Source organism: Uranotaenia lowii, chromosome 3, assembly GCF_029784155.1.
Source record: "Uranotaenia lowii strain MFRU-FL chromosome 3, ASM2978415v1, whole genome shotgun sequence".
In the NCBI taxonomy this organism is placed as follows: Eukaryota; Metazoa; Arthropoda; class Insecta; order Diptera; family Culicidae; genus Uranotaenia; species Uranotaenia lowii.
The window spans coordinates 245,807,389-245,828,877 of record NC_073693.1 but is presented as its reverse complement, the minus strand read 5'-3'; the positions used below and the strand labels follow the sequence as shown (position 1 = coordinate 245,828,877).

At 39.1% G+C, this 21,489-nt stretch overlaps 1 protein-coding gene across 7 annotated transcripts in view; it reads right to left on the bottom strand.

The window, feature by feature from the left end:
* The window catches only part of LOC129751308 (box A-binding factor-like), a 93,596-nt gene extending 73,292 nt beyond the window's left edge, over nt 1-20,304 (bottom strand). For 2 of the 7 annotated variants that reach the window (XM_055746728.1, XM_055746730.1), the window contains exon 1: nt 19,799-20,304. In XM_055746728.1, coding sequence (XP_055602703.1) covers nt 19,799-19,820 — 22 coding nt within the window. In that variant the 5' untranslated portion in view covers nt 19,821-20,304. The remainder of the gene's footprint in view (nt 1-19,798) is intronic. The other 5 variants (XM_055746729.1, XM_055746732.1, XM_055746733.1 and 2 more) reach the window with 4 other exon arrangements.
* Nucleotides 20,305-21,489: the final 1,185 nt, after the last annotated feature.

Below are 21,489 nucleotides of genomic sequence, written 5' to 3'. Positions count from 1 at the left end.
TGAAATGAAAGGTTGAAACTTACGCCCTCAACTCGGGAGATTTGTGATTCTTTACTTGATGGAAAATTTTTGAAATTGAATTTAACAGGGTTATAGATATCAAGTTCTGAATTTGATTCCCATATGAAAAACAAATTTTTATCATTTTATCTAAAAAAAAATCTTAACTGAAATTAATGTATACCAGATTTAAAGGTTGATCATCCGAAATTTTTGTAAAAATTAAAGGCTTTCGTAAAATCACAGCAACGAAACGATTTAGAAATGCCGCTCAAGAGAGAAATTTGAATACCATGCATATCCGACAAAGTTGAAATTTGAGAGCTGGAAAACTTTTGTGCAAGCATCACGGATCAAGTGTTTGCATCCTAAATTCAAAAAGACGACAGTGTCGGTTGCTTTCATTTCCTCGACTAATTCGACGGCACAGACGAGATCTTCAAACAACTCTATGAGCATATCAATGTTATCAAAATACACACTGTTGTCTTATCCTTTTCGAGACGTTTGGATTTTCCCAAACGCGTGTCCTTTCAATTTTGTTTTGTTTTGTTGTTTGTGTATTTGCTTTCTTTTTTCATCATTTGTACTGATGGTCCATCGAGTGGTGACCGTCAAGAGTTGGAGAAAAAAAGTTATTGTTTAAAGGCTTTATAAAAAATGTTTCCATGTTTGTCCTAAATCATATCACAAAAATTGTTAAACAAAAAAATATTCACAACTCAAACAAAAAATTATTTTTAAGAAGCTTAAATATATATGTACATACAGACCTCGTTCGTTTTTGGCAATATTCGATTTTGTGAACATCCGATTTTGGCACATGACCTTTAAGTTTTCGTTATAACATGACCAATTTTTTTTAAGACAAACACCATAAATACGTGTTTATGATCTGAAATGGTGATAAAATGCAGCAATAAAAACAAAAGTTTTTTTTTTAATTTTTTGAAGTACTCAAAGATGACAAAAATCTGACAAATTCAATAAAATCAAAAACCATTTTAAACAAAAGACTGAAAATAACAAAAAAAAAACAATTAAAAAATGATGAAGAATGACAAAAATAGCAAATATGACTAATGAAAACAAATATTATAAACAAAACAAGAAAAGTGCAAAATGCATCAAAAATTTGTTGAAAAGCATAAAAAATGACTATTATATTATATATTATATTCGGAAATTGACAAAAATAAAGTTTTTGTTAATAGTAATAGTAATTTTGTAAAAATAACTGAAACAAAAGTTGAGAGAAAAAAACCGATCGATTGTGGCAACATTCGATTTTGGCAACACAAAATGTACGGGCGTGTTACCAAAATCGATCGGGGACTATAGAGGTATACAAGGTACGATTGCCAGACTGCCCGGTTTTTCCGGACGAGGGCACGCGAAGACGCTGCGACTCCCCTTCGGGCAGATACAACCCGCCCGAAGAAGGTCAGCGTCTGTGTACAAACGGATGGCAATACAGAGGTAGCCGGAAACGGCAAGAGGAAAAGGGGGTCACCAGGCGAGACGAGGCCAGGAGCCCCAAAAAAGCGGGCCCGGGATCCTACGGTCCGGCAGGATCCGGGCGATGATAATGAGAGTGTTGGAGACGCGGGCGGCCAAGTTCCTGATGCGCCAACAGGGTGGCAGACAGTTGGGCGTAAGAGGAAAAGGACCACCAAGGCCAAACCCAAACCCAAGCCCAAGCCCAAACGGGTCAGGGACAAGGGGGAGGCTTTGGTGGTAAAGGCCCCCGAAGGCACCTACGCTGACGTCCTCCGTCAAATGAGGACGAGCGATAGGCTGGTGGGCCTTGGAGGGGATGTGAGGAGAATCCGCCGAACTCGTTCCGGCGAGATGATCCTCGAGCTCCGACGTGGCTCCCAGATCAAGAGCTCGGAATACAGCGCCCTCACGCAAGAGATTGTGGGGGGTGCTGCAGAAATCCGTGCCCTCAGCACCACGGTTACCGTCAGGGTGAAAAACCTTGACGAGATAGCCACGGATGTTGAGGTGCAGAACGCGCTGAGGGATCTCTGTAATATCGGGACTGACCAGATCTCGGTCAGGATGCGCGACGGCCCTCCCAAATCCGGGACACAGGTGGCCTTTGTGAAGCTTCCGGTTGCAGCAGCAAACGCCGCACTCAAGTGTGGGCGGCTAAAGGTGGGTTGGTCTATCTGCCAGATAGCCATCCCCCAGCAGCCGGAAAGATGCTTCAGATGTGTGGAATATGGGCACAAATCTTTTGCGTGCAAGGGCGCTGACAGAAGCGGGTTATGTTGGCGGTGTGGCGAAGCTGGCCATCAGGCGGCTAGCTGCACCAAAGACGCGAAGTGTCTCCACTGCGGTGGAGGACACAGGGCTGGCAACCCTAGGTGCCCCGCCTTTCAAAAGGCGTCGGCTGCACCTTCGCGGGGATAGAAGCGGTTCAGCTCAACCTCAACCACTGCCAATCAGCACACCAGCTGTTGCGGCAGTTGGCATTTGAGGAAAAGTTGGACCTGGCGTTAGTGGCAGACCCGTATCGCAGGACCACGGATGGCAGCAATTGGGTAACCGATAGAGCCAAACTGGCCGCGATATGGGTTACAGGAAGATACCCCATACAAGAGGTGGTTTCCGCTGGTGAGGAAGGCTTCGTTATAGCCAAGGTCAACGGGATCTTCGTCTGTAGCTGCTACGCCCCCCCGCGGTGGTCTCTGGAGAGATTCGGCGTCATGATGGACAGAATCGTCGAAGGTCTCACGGGTCGGAGCCCCGTTGTCATAGGCGGGGACTTCAACGCGTGGGCCGTAGAATGGGGTAGTCGCCTTACAAACCCCAGGGGACAGCTTCTGCTGGAAGCCCTGGCGAGGCTGGACGTTGACCTGGGGAATGTAGGCAACACGAGGACCTACCACAGGAATGGGAGCGAGTCCATCATCGACGTCACCTTCAGCAGTCCGGGCTGGACGAGCGACTGGAGGGTAAGCGACGTGTTCACCGATAGCGATCACTTCGCGATCCGTTATCGTGTGGGCACAAGTTCGCGGGCAGGTAGAAGAGGTACGACAACAGGAGCACGTCTCTGGAAGACAACACAATTCGACCGGAACGTCTTTGTCGAGGTGTTAAACTGGGAGCGGACCTTGGAAAACCTGTCCGCGGAAAATCTAGCGAGGGTACTCGCACGTGCATGCGACGCTGCGATGACGAGAAGGGCGAAGCGGAAGGACACTCGACAACCCGTCTACTGGTGGACGACGGAAATCGCAGACCTGCGTACTAGCTGCCTTCGGGCTAGGCGACATATGCAGAGAGCGAGGTCCCCGTCAGCGAGAGCGGAGCGGAGAGTACCCTACGCAGTGGCGAGGTCTGCCCTCTGCAGGGCAATTAAGGCGAGCAAAAAGGCACGATTCAGGCAACTCTGCGAGGACGCCAACGACAACCCCTGGGGCGACGCTTACAGGATTGTCATGGCCAAAACGCGGAGCGGAGGTGCGCCACAGGAATCGTGTCCGATAAAACTGCGTGAGATCGTCAACGAGCTGTTCCCACAGCATGCGGAAGTGACATGGCCGAGGGTCCCATACGACTGGGATACGAGCGACGAGGAGAGGATTTCACTGGAGGAACTGCGCGACATCGCTAAGTCCCTTCAGCTGAACAAAGCTCCGGGTCCGGATGGCATCCCTAACGTTGCAGTGAAGGCCGCGCTTATGGAACATCCCGAAATGTTCCGGTCTTCACTGCAACAGTACGTGGATGATAGGGTCTTCCCAGATGAGTGGAAGCGGCAGCGATTGGTGCTCCTGCCAAAACCGGGCAAGCCACCTGGTGAACCTTCAGCGTATCGACCGATATGTCTGCTGGACACCGCTGGCAAGGTTCTAGAAAAGGTGTTGCAGAGTAGGATCCAGCTCTACACCGAAGGAGCGAACGGCCTATCCGACGAACAGTTCGGTTTCCGGAAAGGTCGTAGCACGGTGGATGCCATTCGACTGGTCATCGAAAGAGCAGATGAAGCCAGGTTGAGGAAACGGAGAGGAGATCGGTTTTGCGCAGTGGTCACTCTCGACGTTAAGAACGCGTTTAACAGCGTCAGTTGGGCAGCGATTGCGTCGTCGCTCATCAACATGAGGATTCCGGCATATATCTGTAGGATGGTGGAGTGTTACTTCCGTGACCGCCAACTACAGTATATGACCAGCGAGGGACTGAAAACAGTGAGGGTCTCGGCAGGGGTTCCACAAGGATCGATACTTGGCCCGGTATTGTGGAACATCGTCTACGACGAACTGCTGAGACTGCGTCTCCCCACTGGAGTGAGACTCGTGGGATTCGCCGACGACGTAGTTCTCCTGGCAACGGGCCCGTCCACGGAGGAAGTACAGCTACTTGCCACAGTAGCCATCGAGAAGGTGGAAAACTGGATGCGCTCTAAGAGCCTACGCCTAGCACACCACAAGACCGAGATGGTGCTGATCACTAACTTGATTTCGGCACAATCCGGGACGATCGCAGTTGGACCGTGTGCAATCGAGTCCAAACGTGCGGTGAAATACCTGGGGGTGATGATCGACGACCGGCTGAGCTTTACGGCCCACGTCGACTATGCCTGCAAAAGAGCGGCAATGGCGACAGCAGCCCTCTCACGGGCCATGTCGAACAACTCGGCGATCCGCTGCAGCAGAAGGAGGGTCCTGGCGAGCGTGACCTCGTCCATTCTGCGTTACGGAGTGGCAGCCTGGAAGGCAGCCTTGAGTAGGCAGTGTAATCTGCAACAGCTCTGCAGAGTGCAGCGGCTGATGAACCTGCGGGTAATCAGCGCATACCGAACGGTGTCCTCGGTAGCTGCTGATGTTGTGGCGGGGGTCATGCCCATCTCGGTCTTGCTAGAGGAAGATGCCTTCTGCTACGAGAACAGGCACGTGCCCGACGTGCGGAAACATGCCAGAGAGAACTCGCTGTCCAACTGGCAGCACCAGTGGGACAGCTCGGAACGTGGTCGGTGGACCCATCGCTTGATCCCTAATATCGGATCCTGGATGGACCGAAGACATGGTGAGGTGGACTTCTGCATGACACAGTTCCTGACTGGTCACGGATGTTTCATGCAGTACCACCATCGGTTTGGACACGTGGCTTCGCCATCTTGTCTAACCTGCGGAGACATAATAGAGACACCTGAGCACGTAGTGTTCAGCTGCCCAAGGTTCGAAGAGGTACGTGCTAACATGCTTGCCGCCTGCGGACCTGACACGACAGCCGACAACATCGTGCGGAGGATGTGCGAGGACGCCAATACTTGGCGCGTGGTCAGCGATGGGTTCACCCGGATCATGACTGCCCTGCAGAGGAGTTGGAACCAGCACCAGTCCGCGAACGGTGTAGGGTGACTCCTTCGTCGGGGAGCTCCTGAGTAGTGTGCGTCCGACCCTGGCAGTAAAGCATACAAAGATAAGACAATACCTTCTGCGTATGCCGAGCTGCTAGGTACGTCGCGCGTCTGTGTGTAGGATACCTCCAACGTAACCGTCGCGGAGTATCCGAGTCGAACGCGCTCCCTGCGACGAAAGCTGTGGGGATAAGACAATACCTTCTCCACAGTGGAAATCGTAGGGGGAAGAGTATTCACGCCGCGGAATACTCTCGGGTAGAGTGGTCTCACGTCGCCGTCGGATGAGCCACTCGAGTCGGGTAGGATGACATCACCGTCGGGATTCATCTGAGTCGCAAGCGTCTAAGACCCGTACGTGTGCTGTGACAGGCGCGAGTCTAGGATAAGCTGCTCTCGATTCGGCACACGGCGGGCAAAAACCCTAGGGTTGCCAGCCAAAAAGGGAGGAGGAAGACCGGACCACGGTCGGAGTAGAATGTCCTTTCGGCGGGGGGCATTCGAGTAGAGTGCGTCCGATCCTAGCAGTAAAGCATACAAAGATAAGACTCTACCTTCTGCGTATGCCGAGCTGTTTAGGTACGTCGCGATCGTTGTGTAGGATACCTCCACCGCCGCGGAGTATCTGAGTAGAACGCGCTCCCTACGAGGGAGGCTGCGGGGATAAGACTCGACCTTCTTCGTAGTCGAACTCGTAGGGGGAAGAGTATTTACGTCGCGAAATACTCTCGGGTAGGGTGACTTCACGTCGTCGGCGGGTGAGTCATCTGAGTCGGTGTAGGATGAATTCTTCGCCGGGAATCATCCGAGTAGTTTTTCGTAAAGCCCCGGACGTGTGCTGTGCCAGGCGCGTGTCTAGGATAAGCTGCTCTCGATCGGCACACGGACGGGCAAAGAGGTGGGGGCCTCGAGCCAAGCCAAGCGGAGCCAAGACCTCGAGTCGTTAGAGGAGAGGTCGTTGGTCTCTTGCAGTGGTCTCGAACAGAGGCGGAGCGCACGATTTTCGTGGGAACCAAGCTAGTCTCGAGTTGCGAGTAAAGGCCGGATCTCGAGTCGTCAGAGGAGAGGTCCTTAGTCTTGAATCGTAACGAGAGGCAGGGTATATATGCTGGAGTTTGACTCGAACTGGAGTTTGCCGAAGAGCGCTTAAGCGCGGACTTGGTCTCCCATCTTGGGTACAGCCTTCGTTGCAGGTCCGGATGGGAATTATGGCCAGAGGCCCCAGGTGGATTTTATGGCGTAGGGGTACTTAGTATCATGAGTCGTCCAATTGCACCCATGGACCCAGAGTAGCATACTGGGGAGACTCGGTCGCTCGCCGTGCCTTGGAATGCAATCCGTAAAAAGGATTTACCACCTGGGTGATCAACTAATAAAAGACTGCCCGGTTTTATCCAGATTAGCCACGATATCTAATGGAAAATTTGGGAACAGTCCGGCCCGGCTCGGATTTCATTGAAAAAAGCCCAGATTTTGCCTGGTATATTTCACTTTAATTGGCAAATAAAAAAAAACAAATTGTGTTGCTAATTGCCCGGATTTTCCAGGTTTTTCAATAAATTTGTACGGATTTGTCCAGCCCGGATACGTGCTGAAAAAATTCTGGTAACCTTATTACAGAGTATTTCTCAGTGTTTTGATTTAAGAATTTTAAATAAAAGTAACAGAGTACTTAAGTGAGTGATTAGGTAAATAACCAAGTGAATAAGTAAGTATTTTAGTATGTTAATCATGGAAATAAGTCAGTAAGTATGTATGTATGTAATTAAGTAAGTAAGTAAGTAAGTAAGTAAGTAAGTAAGTAAGTAAGTAAGTAAGTAAGTAAGTAAGTAAGTAAGTAAGTAAGTTAGAAAGTAAGTAAGTAAGTGAGTAAGTAAGTCAGTAAGTAAGTAAGTAAGTCAGTAACTAAGTAAGTAAGTAAGTAAGTAAGTAAGTAAGTAAGTAAGTAAATAAGTAAGTAAGTAAGTAAGTAAGTAAGTAAGTAAGTAAGTAAGTAAGTAAGTAAGTAAGTAAGTAAGTAAGTAAGTAAGTAAGTAAGTAAGTAAGTAAGTAAGTAAGTAAGTAAGTAAGTAAGTAAGTAAGTAAGTAAGTAAGTAAGTAAGTAAGTAAGTAAGTAAGTAAGTAAGTAAGTAAGTAAGTAAGTAAGTAAGTAAGTAAGTAAGTAAGTAAGTAAGTAAGTAAGTAAGTAAGTAAGTAAGTAAGTAAGTAAGTAAGTAAGTAAGTAAGTAAGTAAGTAAGTAAGTAAGTAAGTAAGTAAGTAAGTAAGTAAGTAAGTAAGTAAGTAAGTAAGTAAGTAAGTAAGTAAGTAAGTAAGTAAGTAAGTAAGTAAGTAAGTAAGTAAGTAAGTAAGTAAGTAAGTAAGTAAGTAAGTAAGTAAGTAAGTAAGTAAGTAAGTAAGTAAGTAAGTAAGTAAGTAAGTAAGTAAGTAAGTAAGTAAGTAAGTAAGTAAGTAAGTAAGTAAGTAAGTAAGTAAGTAAGTAAGTAAGTAAGTAAGTAAGTAAGTAAGTAAGTAAGTAAGTAAATAAGTAAGTAAGTAAGTAAGTAAGTAAGTAAGTAAGTAAGTAAGTCAGTAAGTAAGTAAGTAAGTAAGAAAGTAAGAAAGTAAGTAAGTAAGAGAGTTAGTAAGTCAGTAAGTAAGTAAGTCAGTAAGTAAGTAAGTAAGTAAGTAAGTAAGTAAGTAAGTAAGTCAGTAAGTAAGTATGTAAGTAAGTAAGTAAGTAAGGTCGTATCAACTCACTAGCACTTTGATAACCCTTAAATCATTTTATAAAAAACATAAGTAGATAACTCTTTGAGAAATCAGCTCACACTACGCTCTCACTACGCTCTCACTTTGATTCACGCTTATCCTTGAAGCAATATTATGACACTTGTTTCATGGCACATTTCTAGGACTCCACGGCAGATGTGGTAAACCCATAAAAAATGTACCAATCTTTCTGAGATTTAGCGCCATAAATCAAAACAAACCGAAGCACCTTTTCAGGACACGAAATGACACGAATTTCACAGAGAAAGTGGTTTGAAGTGACTGCCAAAAAAATCAAAGCTGATGTCACGTAATCTCTCATTTTTATAACCCCCAAAACAGCGCATGGCTATTAAAAAGCATCTTTAAACAACTATTGATAGTAATCTAGTGTTTTTTTCCATTTTTTACAACACACGCATATAGGATTGAATGGCAGGGAAAGTATATTTTCCTATTTGAAAAAAGCAATAAAATCGTCTTGAGACCAGTGCTGGACTACTTACTGAGACACATAAACACGTGATCCTTCCTTAAACCACACATCGTACAAAACAGGCAATTTAAGGCTGGATGTAATCGAACCAGAAAATTATGGAATCTGTTGTCCGGTCATAAATCTTTTCTGTTTGCCACAAAACACGCCTTGAAAAACATAAGTGCCAAACGACGAACAAATTTCCCTATACTTTTTCCAAGCGACGGACTGACTGGAGCGATGTTGAACTTTCTACATTTTTGTTTTCTCTTCTTCGGAGCACGCATTGGGAAAAGTGTTCTCGCCTTTCTACATCTGTTTGGTATGTTTACCAGGGTTATAAACAACACATCCTTAAAAAATATGTAACTTGACCTGTCAGGTTCTGTTGACGCGTACGAAAGGTTTCAGGATAGATCGCAAGCTAGAGGTTTGCTTCATTCCGACAAAAAAAAAACTCTAACGTTACGAATGGTGAGAACTTTTCGGGAACTACCCTGGCAGCATGTCCAATAATTTACCCTGATAATAATGATGTTCTGCATCTTCCATGTAGAGATCGGCGCTCTGATTAATTGCACTTGTTACACACGGTTGAGGATCAGTTCAAAGTTATGAGTAGGAGTCTCGCGAGGATTACCTACATTCTTGTGTCTCCTTTTTCTCAACTTATTCATAATCCGTAACCAGAATCACAAGATGACAAATCGGGCCCTAATCGACCGGGTAATTACAAGCCTGAGAACTGGTTACCGTTTAGGTTTTAGGTATGGAAGTTTCTGTATGCTTTGTATAATTTAGATTGATTGATTTTAGAACATGAGCATTAAATTGTTATAGACTTAAACGAATGTTTTTTTTATTCTTAGTAGATACTAACAAGAAAATTTTAAAATGAAAATATATGTATCCACATCTCATATGTTTATCCAAAGAAGCATACATAGAAGATACTCAATTTATCGATTCTGCAACTCGTTAACCTACACGAGGAAAAGTTTCAGTAAAGTCCATAAATAGATACGAATTTTAAAACACCGATTAAAAATATTAAAACATAAAATTTTTAGTATCAAAGTATGGAGCCAAATTTTGAATTAGGACAAACAAGGTAGACGTTGACTTGAAAGGGCGTCAAATACCTTCGCTCCGTGAAAAATTTGTTTCTTGTTTAAGTAAAATAGTGAAATTGAAATCAAATTCAAGTGATAATAAACTCGATGGTGAATGCAATCGTAGGAAAAGCTTTGGCAAATTGAAAAACTCATACACTGGAGAACGTGGGACGCAAATACAAATGGGTTTCAGAAAAATGGTTTGCAACTGGTACCGGTATCAAATTAGCCCCAGCTTTTGCCCTATCGATTCTAGCCCACGAATCCGAACTCGAAGAAGAGACAAAGATGATTTATTGGTGAGATTTATATTTATATTTATATTATATTATTCAGTATATTAAAAGTTTTCGTTCTAATTTTAAAATCATGTTCACATGCATATAGATATAAAGCGTTTGGCAGGGAACTCCGCGCTTTATTCCTCCCCTTGATCCAGTATCTTTTGTGGTATTTACGACATGGATGGCCTGGCCGTAGTTACATCTGGAATGCAGTGTATAATGTAACAGATATTATGTTGAACCACCTTATCGATAGGGCGAATTTGATAGACTCCCTCGGGGCCCGAGGTTAACCACCAATCATTCCAGTAAGGGATGTGTTGGCTGCAGTAGGACTACATGTTCGAATTATACCTTTACCTTAAATCTATCGATCTTCGTGTATAAATTTCTTTTCCCTTTTTCTGTTCCTTTCTCCATCTACAATAGTTTTAAATAATGAATTGTAAATACAAAAAAAAACAAGAGTTTGGGACCAACAGTCCGAGCCGTTTCAAATAAATGAATTGTAAAAAAATAATAATATTAATTGATATCAGTAAAAGTAGCATGTTGCTAGTTTTGCAGGTAACGATTAATATCTTAAAAGCATTGTTCATAAAAGTTACTTCTATAAAAGTGGATTTTGCCGTTTCGCTTGAACAAATGATGTGAAGTTTCTATTCCAACTTGAAGATTATTGATATGAGCAAACCCATTGAGTTGACCCAAATGAGCTGAAATTTGGCATGGAGCCTCCTGGTAGTCGAAGCAACGATTCCAGCCCCCAAGGTTGTGATTCCAAAACATACCCCTATTATAAGGCAACCCTATTGGATACTATAGTGTTAAATAATGTTTAAGAAGCGAACATTAAAATGGTCGAATGGGTCAAAAAAGAACGGCAAAATCCAAGAAAATCAATTTTTGACACCAAACTACAACGTTGTATACATTTTAAGTCATTTGGAATCAAAATTAAAATGTCAATTTCTTCGATTTCCTAAGCCCCCCATTAAGGCATTTTGGAGGTTAAAAAACCGTTATTGTGAGCGTTTTGAGGCTCCTCCAAATCAGATAGGACTGAAATCCTGCTCAAGTCAGTTTTTTTGGACCAGAATACTAAATAGTAAATGTACATGGTTCGTTTTCGAAACTCGACGTTTACCCATAAATCTGTTGCCACCATAATGGCTACAGACCAGTATTTTACATTGACGATCCTGCCAGGAGCCCCGGAATAACTAACTCAGCGTATTTTCATTTTGTTAGTTTTACAGAAAAAATAAGAACTGTAAAAAAGAATGCATCAGTATAGATTACTCCGGACGGGCGTATACATGTTCACCACATGTAGACTTCGGACCAACCAGATTTCATTGTATAGGTTAAGGTAGTGCCACCTCTATCCCGGTATTACTTCTCTTAAATAATGAAATGTTGCGGGGTAAAATATGGTGTACGTTAATAAGTTTTCCTCGCAAAAATGCTCTTTCGCTCTTTTCAACATCTGTAAATTTTCTCCTCTCTTCTCTATCCATCTTTATCAATTTTCAGTTCTGATATTCATTCTTCAAGAATATACATTTCACCGATATGCCGAAAAATAAGTTTACAAAAACTAATTAAAGGTGGTTAACTTATTTTAAAAATCTAATGTCGCTCATAGTTGAGGGTAGGGAAGGGAGGTTTAGTAAAAAATAATTCAAAATCACAATAATCTGAAATATATTGTAAAAAAAAACTTGCATGCTTTTTACATTGCACACAATCGAAAAGTTGAGCTATTTTGTATCTAAAGTTTTTCAAAAATCAAGAAAAATTTTGAAGTTTCCTTTTTTCACGATTTGTTTTCGCTCTTGAGAGTGTTGAATATTTTGTTAATTTACCAAAATTTTAATACATTTCTTTAAAAAAATATGGTTGATGATTTTACAAATTTTCAAAAATCAACCTATAATGAGAACTCTAATATCTAGTGAATAAACGGTCATTTCGAAAGAGTGATGGGTAAGATGCTGTAAACTGCCCCTTTCCCTGCAATTTGATCTCATTGAACTAAATTTAAGGTATTTTGAAAAATTATTTAAAAAAAATAACCCATTTCCTATTCAAACTTTCTTCGATATTCTTAGATACAACTTCAATCTGCAAATCTACAATTTTCCGTGCTAGAAAACGTTGATAAAATGTGATTTTCGTATTTTGTATACCTATCACGATGTTAAAACCAATTTATTCATGAGCACTCGTTATAAATGTCATTTTATAAATGAAAATAATAAACTTGTTGTTGAAGAAAATAAAATTTTAATAAACTTTTCAATGATCTATTCTCTAGCTTTTTCATATCAGTACAAGGTAATTACAACGAAATTTTAATGATTATCAATTCGCAATGTTCGAAAAACAAATATTTGAGATAAGTTTTTGATTATAATTGTTATGAAACTGATTTGAAAGCACAGATATTTTTTTATTGTTCATATATATTTTTCAGAAAAGTGATTTGAGAATATCGTGTTGCCTTTAAAAATTCTGAAATTCATTTCTCATTGTGAATTGTGGACCAAGAATGTTATTTCTAAATCTAAATTCATACTGAAATAAAATAATGGAATATGTTAATTTTAACTTTTTATTTAATCTGAAACGAATTAAAAGAAATTTTAATCAACTGTTGAAAATTTCAACAAATTTGCAACAAAAATGGTATGAGTAAAATGAAAAATTGTTTTTTTAATTCCTTGAAGGGCACAATATTCAATTTTTTTAAAACGATGTTCTGGAAATAATTTAAAAAAAGAAATGAAGTTCAAATTGCTGATAGCATAAGGCAACAAAAATCGCACTGGTGCAAAAAATACAAGAGCTGATTTTAACTGATTTGGAAGTGTTGAAAATTTTGTGCATTTTTTTAAAGCACCGTAAAATGTTAAAAAGACATTCAAAATAAAGGTTTTAATTAAATGATTTACTTTGACGATGACTGCGAGTTATTTTGACTTCTGAGATAAAGTATCATAGTTTTCTCTATAAGTTTTTTACGAATCTGAATCTCAGATATTTTTGAAAACAAAACGTTTTGCAGTCTTCTACATAGATATTAAATAAATTACAATAAAAAACACCTTTTAATGATGTCAGAAAAAAAAGTTTTATCATTTTCAATTGAATTTTCAAAAAATTGTTAAATACATTTTTTTTTCTAACTAAAGAATGGTCTTGTTCCTTCATAAAGTAAATGATAATAAATCGATTTAAAGTCAGTTTTTAGTTTCTATGTAGGATTATTATTTCAGTCAGCTGTAAAAATAGCTAAATTTTTCAATTATACGGGCCATAGAACCAAAACTAGAGGTGATCGACAAAATCTGACGAAATATTAGAATTCATGACACCGAAATCTTTCAAAACAGTAATTATAAAACACATACACAAAAAAAGGTGTTCTCTTGTTTAGGTAGTTGAAACTAATCTTTAATGTCTTAATCCATTACAATTGCAATAATCAACTTTTTTGTCAAATCTGAAACGGGATTACAACTTTTAATTTAAATAATCATTGCGAGATCAGAAACAAAATTCAAAATATGTTTTTTTTTCCATTATGTATTAATATTATGTTTAATGGCAATGATATTTGAATATATCACAACCATCATATAAATTTCATGATATTATTGATTTTCGAGTTTCATAGCTTATTTTTCAATTATGGCTGCTAATTTATAAAAAAAAATCTGAAATATTATTCCGAAATCAAAATTCTATTCCTTTTTTCAATTTTTTTACTTATTTTTATTCTGAAATCAAAAATTTATTATGGGTAATATTTTGATTTTAAAATCATGATTTTCCTTCGATTTTGAAAATATTTAAAACTACATAAAATCTAAAAGACAACTTACGATAAAAATTGACTACCATGGTATTTTTTTTAAATGTATGATTGGCTCAAAATAGAAGATACACTAGAGCAAATGCTGGCAAGTGCAAACGAAGCTCGAAAATAAACATCCTATCCAAAAAAGTTGAACGTTCAGTTTTATACTCGTTGGATCTGAACTAATTTTTTATTCGTTCGAGTGAATTTTTTGAATGATTAGGTAGGTATTCGTTTTCGTATTCTGTTATTTTATTTTGGTATTTCAGCGAAATTAAATTCAGAATTGTTTAAACTAGGATTGGTCAATCTTGGATTGATCTATAGAAAATCGATCTTTTCAAATAAAATTTTCGATTCTTTGGATCGATCTTTCGATTAGATCGGTTCATTTTCGATTCGATTTTTTGAATTCTTTTTCTCACTGAGCCGAGTTATCTAAGTCCAAATTGTAATCACTGATTCAATGTCAATGTAAATGTTTGCTGGGCATTTAGTCGAATTCGATACTTGAAATAAGATTGGCTTTTTTAGAATTTTTATCTGGATTTTTTAAAGCGTTCATAAGCATTTATTCCTACAAAGGTAATGCATCTTTGAAACTCTGTGTTCTTTTTTCAATCTTTTTATTTCATAAATGTCTCTTTCTTGTTAAAAAGCATAGGATCGATCCATCAGAGATCGATCCTCAAGCTTCGAATTTTTAAGTGTATCGAACCTCTAAATCAATCTTGGAAATCGTTCTTTTCCTGAAGATCAAACAATCCAGCCGATCATTAAAAAAAATCACTCTATTTTAAAAGTAATTTTTCAAGCATCACTTTTAATCATAACTAATTTCGTCGTATTGTTTGTTGAGAACATACGATTCGAAACAAAGAAAAAAAAATAAACGTGACGTTACTACTTCAACCACTCATATATCAATTACTTTTTCATCGAGAAATCAACTTTTAATATCTAAATGAAATGTTAAAATTTCGAAGCTAGTGACATATCTTTTAGTTTTCAACGATATTTGCATTAATTTTTATACACAATTTACTGAAAAAGTGGGTCTTAGACAGAAATCGAAATGGCAAAAACTTTAAATTACTTGTATGAATCTAAAATTTCATTGCACCTTAACTCAATTATCTAGTTAGTTTAATTGTCTTCATTGTGCTTTCTGTCAAAATCGGGACTTGCAATTCAAAGTGTATCAAGAAATTTAGAATTGAAATTTATTCAAAAGGTTACCAAGAGAAAAAATCGAATTGATTCCCTTTGTGCCTTAAACTAATGAGTAAGGAATTGATTCCCTTTATTTCAAAGTTTCATTTTTGTATTTAAATATTTCTCCATAGGCAACGGAAAAATGATTCAAAAAAATTTGGATGCTTTTCTAATTATGCATGTTCATTTTTAATTTGTTACTTTATGATTTGTTACTTTTAATTTACCCTCTAAACCCCGGGGGGTTTACTACAATCGGCATTAAACCCAAAGCCAAGCCAATACTCATTTTAACGTACTACGCAAAATGATAAAAAAAGGTCTCACAACCTATTCTAATGGCAACTATTTGACAAACAGTTGTCAAAAGGTAAATCAAAGAAAATTTCAACATGAAAAAACGGGAAATGAAAGTATAATCTTGGTCACGTTAGAAATCCTCGGTCCACGTATTTTTCAATCTAAAATAGCTATTATCAGTAAAGCCTTAAACTTCCCACCATTCTGGTTTTTCTTTTTGAAAAAAAATATGTATTGTTCCCTTAATGATAAAGTTTTTCGTAGAATTAAAATGATATGCAGTCATAAGACTAAACTTATATGATTAGCTCATAAAAAATGAGTTTAACTTTAAATAATAGTTGCAATGTTAAAAGAAAGATAAGCAAGTTAGACTGCCAGTAGAAGTCCTTTGCTTCTGAAGCCCGTATGGGCAAATTGATCACCACAATGAAAATTTTGACTACATTTTGATCGGGAAACATTCCCACGGAGTGGAAAATTTTGAAAATTCAAGGGTATATTGACATGACTAGGAAAAGTTCTAAATTTTTATGAAGTTCGAAAGTTTTCGTACATTTTGGTTTTCCTTCTTGGGGGGGGGGGGGGGAGGGGTTATTACCCCAATCATAGCCGCCGCATAATTGAGCTTTAGTTGTTAATTTGATAAAATAAAAAAAATTTTATTCAATCTCAAATTTTGTAGTTTCGATTCTTCAATACTTCCAGAAATTTGATTAATTTGAAGTAGGTAACGTTCAGCGATATAAATTTTAGTTGTTTCGCATAACATTTTAAAAATTTCAACACATTGCAGGAACACGATTTTTTTGTATTTTAAAGATATAAAAGTGAAATAAATATGTGGATTTGAATTATTAATTTTGCAAATTCTGCTTTACTCTGATTGTAACTTTGATTCTCAATTTTCTATTTGAATTTAGAGAAAATATTTGTAGCGGCCCACCACACTCCCCCACACCAAAAGGCTCAATTGAGCCCCCTGGTAATGGACGCTACTGTTCTCAGCACGTCTGGTAGCAAAACAAAGAAACTTCAACGCGAACAAAATTTTAATCATGCTGAGAACACAAAAGTTTATTATTTACTGCGAGGAAATGTATGCTATAATTAAACAAGATTACGATAAGGATCTCAATGGAAGAAAATTTCCTTTAAAGAGATCCATTTCTTTTTTTTAATAATGTTAACTAATTAAATATTATGCTAGATTTACTTAAGTTTACTTATTAATAGTTAAAAATACGACAAAAGAAAACTACGATGCTACAAAAACAAACAAAATTTGATTAAAAAAAACTGGTTGTTGATCGACTTTTTTAACGATTCAATTTTTCTTTTAATAACTGTACTACTTTGACTTTAAACATGGAACGGTTGTTGATGGTCTTTATTTCAGTAGGTAAAGCGTTGTATATTGTAGGTCCTATAAAAGAAATTCTTTTTTGCCCTAAAGATGTCATGGATCGGCTTCGTTGCAAGTTATTATTTTGACGGGTATTGTGGGTTCTTAATCCCGTAGTAAAATTTAGGTTTTGGTTATTGCTACTCGAGTGTATATTATCATGAACATATATAACGGTTTGCAAATTACAGAGTTCGGTTATTGGAAGAATGTTGTGCGTTCCCAGAGAGTATAGCTGTTGGGTTGGAAAAAGCAGGGGTAGTCTGAAGATGTTTTTCAAACATCTATTCTGTAGGGTCTGAAGTTTTTGAAGATGTGACAAGGAGGCTCTTCCCCATATCAAAATAAGATAGTTTAGATGAGACTGAATAAATGCATAGTAAAACTTTAAAAGAACATGTTGGGGCACTAAGTTTCTTAATTTCCACAAAACACCGCAAAGAGGAGAAATTTTTTTTACTAGGTTCTCTGTGTGACAACTCCAAGAAAGTGTTTCATCCAAGAAAATTCCTAAGTACTTGAAGTAATGAACTCTCTCAATAACAATTCCATCCATAATTGGGTCATTATTTGATAGTATTTTTTTATGTGAAGAACGAAACAACATATATTTGGTTTTTGAATAGTTTAGAGAAAGCAAGTTGCATTTAAAATATTTTGATAGTAACTTCAAATCATTTTCAATTTGTTGAGTTATAACATTCGTTGATGCAGCTGAATAAAAAATAGCTGTATCATCAGCAAATAATCGAGCTGTGCCTTTCAGTGGTAAATTACAAAGATCGTTTACATACAAAAGAAAAAGTAACGGACCAATGTTGCTTCCTTGGGGTACACCCCATTTGTTCATTTGTAATTTGATATTACGATTTTATATTCAGACTTTAAATTGAGGGTTGAATAAAATCTGATTTTAGGTTTTGAATTTCACTGTTGAACTGTCTATCTCTATCTCCATGGAATTTGAATTTAATTCTGTTGTATTTTTTCAAATTTTATATTGTTTGTCTGAAGTCTTAATGTTACTTCAAGAAAGTCATGAGGAAATATTTAGTCTGATTTCGATGAAGGTCATACCAAGTTTTTTTTTTTTGTTTCGATTATAGTCGTTTTACCATCTTTATGGAACTCGCGACTTTATCAACGTTACAGTTGGCGGATCGTTATTGAAAAACTTATCCGGTACAACTGTGTTCGATGTTTACTTTTGGGCTCGAAGTCGTGGACATCGGCTCAGGAGACAACAGACTTGCCAACTGAGCTATATCACAAGCCCATCATACCAAGTGATTAACAATTAATTAAATGAAACGAGTTTTAATATCTTCTTATCTCATTTTTTTTCTTATCAAGAGATTTTTAAATGGTGATAGAGTTATTGAATAAATGATGAATTATATTTTGCATTTTACAGCTCTAATCAGCATTTTCATTTTAGATAATCCTTACGCAATGTTTGCCAGTGATGGATTAACAATTATTGTTTGAAGATATCAAACATAAAGTTTATTTGAAGGCAATATTTATAACGAACTCTTTACAGTCTCTTTGTACGTTTAAAATATTATGTGTTCTCTGCGACAGCATATGGAAAAAAAAAATTCATAGGGGTCTCCAGTGAAAAATTGCTCCAGGTTCCCCGATGGATTAATTCGGCCCTGATTTAAAGTGTTACCTTTAAGTTCGTTATATGGAATTTCAATGGCTTAAAATTCCATGTTGCTATAGGACGAACAAAGAAAAAAGCTTATTTTTGTGTAAATAAGGTCAAATAACACTCTACTCAGATGGCTCTAGTATCTAGTCAAATCTGACGGCACATTGAAATTTTTGAGAAAATTTCACGTAATAGAAGTTAAGGTAGTAAGATATGTGAACATCTGTTTCAATGGTGGATTTTCTTTTAACTAAAATCATAAAATATTAAAATGGAGTTCTTTGTAATAAACAAACATATCATCAAGAGAATGCATGTCTCGTTCGAATGATCAGCTCCTTCATAAGAAATGTTGACAGTTGGCTATCATCACCTCTACATATTAACCCGGCCATCTTCATTCAAGACTCAGAATCGAAAGAACGATTCTTAAATAATATCCACTGGCAATTCAACGGAATTTTCGCAAATATGTAACTAAGAGGTCACTCAAACACGCTCAAGTTTGCACGACAATTTGCCAAAAAGCAAATTTGAATGACAATAAAGGATTGAATTTGTGCTGTTTTGTAGCATGAAAAAATGTACGCATCGAATTTTACTTCAGTAAGTAGGTAAGCACTTCAAGATCATTATCCTGTCGTAAAAAATACGAAATTGAAACTTTCGAAAAATACTACGTTCAGTCAGAAGCAATCAGTAGTAAACGTGCCACCTGGCTCAGTTCCTGCAACGATATGTTTAGGCATTGGTAGACCTAGGGTACATTTTTATGGCAAATGTAGTTAAAATCGAAAGATAAGCTATCGCGCTAACTTAGTCTACCACGGCAACGGAATTCCCCTCAAGGACGTTCGTCGTCGCCATCGCTTCTGTGTTAGTTTGTATGCTAATATGTATGGAAACAGATAAGCAAAAGATAAGCGACCAGCGCGAGAATCCCGATTTTGTTTGCAACGTCACAGTCAGTTAGTTAGTAGTTGGTTGGGGTTGATATTGTGAAACCCAGAACCATATTTTCACATTGATTACCCGCTGATATCCCGTTATCAACTGGGCAGAGTCTCGGTATTGGCCCCCAGAAAGAGCGATAGTAGATTCGCTTATAAATTGTAGTAATACTTAGGTACAAATGAAGTGAGGATCCGTCGGGTATCAGTTAGTAGCATGTTTGTCTGCCAGGCAGTGGTGTTATCATAACGCCACCACCCTGCCGGCGGCGACCGGAAGATAACACAATCTCAGGAGAGCGTCTGCTTTCGAGAGGGTAGGTGATAACAAAATCTATAAATATGGCCTTTTGATTGGTAGACAGACGGAGTGCGATTGGCGAGATCGCCCATAGAAGTCACTTACCGAAATAATCCTTACCAGACATCTTGCAGTCGGTTCTAGGTTGTTGTCTGTGCCTAGTTCGATCGAATCTGCCCAGCTTAGTCAATGGTTGACCCTTATCAAGATTGGCACACACGTTTACCCACGGGACTTTCTCTGGAACTCTAGAGGTTAACGGTACAGAGGAGCTAGGCCGGCAAAAACAACAACAAGCGGTGATAAAATTTATCAGCAATTTTTTTTTCTTCGTTACATACGAAACAATCCACAAACGGTACACGAACACACCCGCGCGGCCTCAGGCGGAACTTGACTTGAAACGCGACGTACTCACGGTTTGCCGACAACGACGACGACGTCGTCTAGCCTATTATCAATATATAGAAGATAAAAACGGAACACGTTTTCCTTCTGGCCACAAACCATATATTTTGATAAAAAGCAGAAATTTGTAATCAGTTCCTTTCGTCACAACAACTTTTCACATATACGAATCCGGGGCCACTGCAGCGGACACTTGGGAGCTTCTAGCCGTTCAGTGATTGTTCAATTCCGGACTGATCAACACGGCTCGGTACTACCGGTACTCGCTAGAGCAAATCGCGAACTCGCGTCCAAACTAACTCTGCTTCGATCGGCGACCTGTGGCTGTGCGGTTTGTTGTCGTGGAGGATCTTTCATGCCATACGCCTTCTCGTACCGTACCTCCTCTCATGAACTCTCCTTCTCGGTGCACCACATAAACATTTGAGTGCTCCAGTCCGAGTCCGAGTCCAAGTCAGAAAGCTGTCATGAGTCCGGGTGGCGTTTGATTTGCTACGACGAGATTTGTGTGCTGTGTTGTGTAAATAGGGATTCAGTCCATCAGGCCTACAACAGGCTAATTGCGAGACGCGCAAGTGTTCAGGAAAAGTCATCTCGAGCGAGGAAAACATGTCCGCCCAGATTTCTTTTCTTCCCTCACTCCCGACCATCATAATCAACATGGTATCGTCGGACGACTCGGACCCACATAATCTATGCTCGAAAAAAAAAAGTAGCAACAGCAACGGAACGCATGTGCGTCTTCGAGTGTGAAACTGGCTGGACCAATCGAGTCCGGCTAGCTGAACGCGGATCGACCGACCGACACATGTAACGAGCACGTTGTCGGGGGCTGATTTCAGACAGTCAGGCAGAATCAACAGCGAACGACAACCGAACGATGGCGATGACGACGACGACGACGCTATTATGTGGTGATGGTGGCCAATCAAAATCGGAACAGCCCGCTCATTACAATATTATTGTGTGGCCGGGTACGTTGGGTACAGTATACCTACTATAGTTACTTATTTTTAACCTCTGCTTCGCCTGGTGTTTTCTGACAGATTGGTTGGGGGAAAACGACCGAAGAAGATAGACTCGGTCCGGTCGGTGGAAAACAACAACTGGTTCTTTTATAAAATGGCGCTCAAAGCGTCTCAATGAGCAAGCATGGTTGGTTTCGAAGCTTTGTTTAATTGTCTAAATTATGTGATGTGAAGGTTAATTTTGGCTTTAAGAGAAAAAAAAACTCCGGAATCATTTTTTAAGCAATTCCACATTTGACTGAATCAGATAAATGTCTTCCTTTTTCTGGGATTTTTATCCTTTAAGATGATTCACTCCTTCTTATAAATCTCCCTCATTTACATAATAGCCAAGAAAAAGTATATTGAAAATAAAAATGC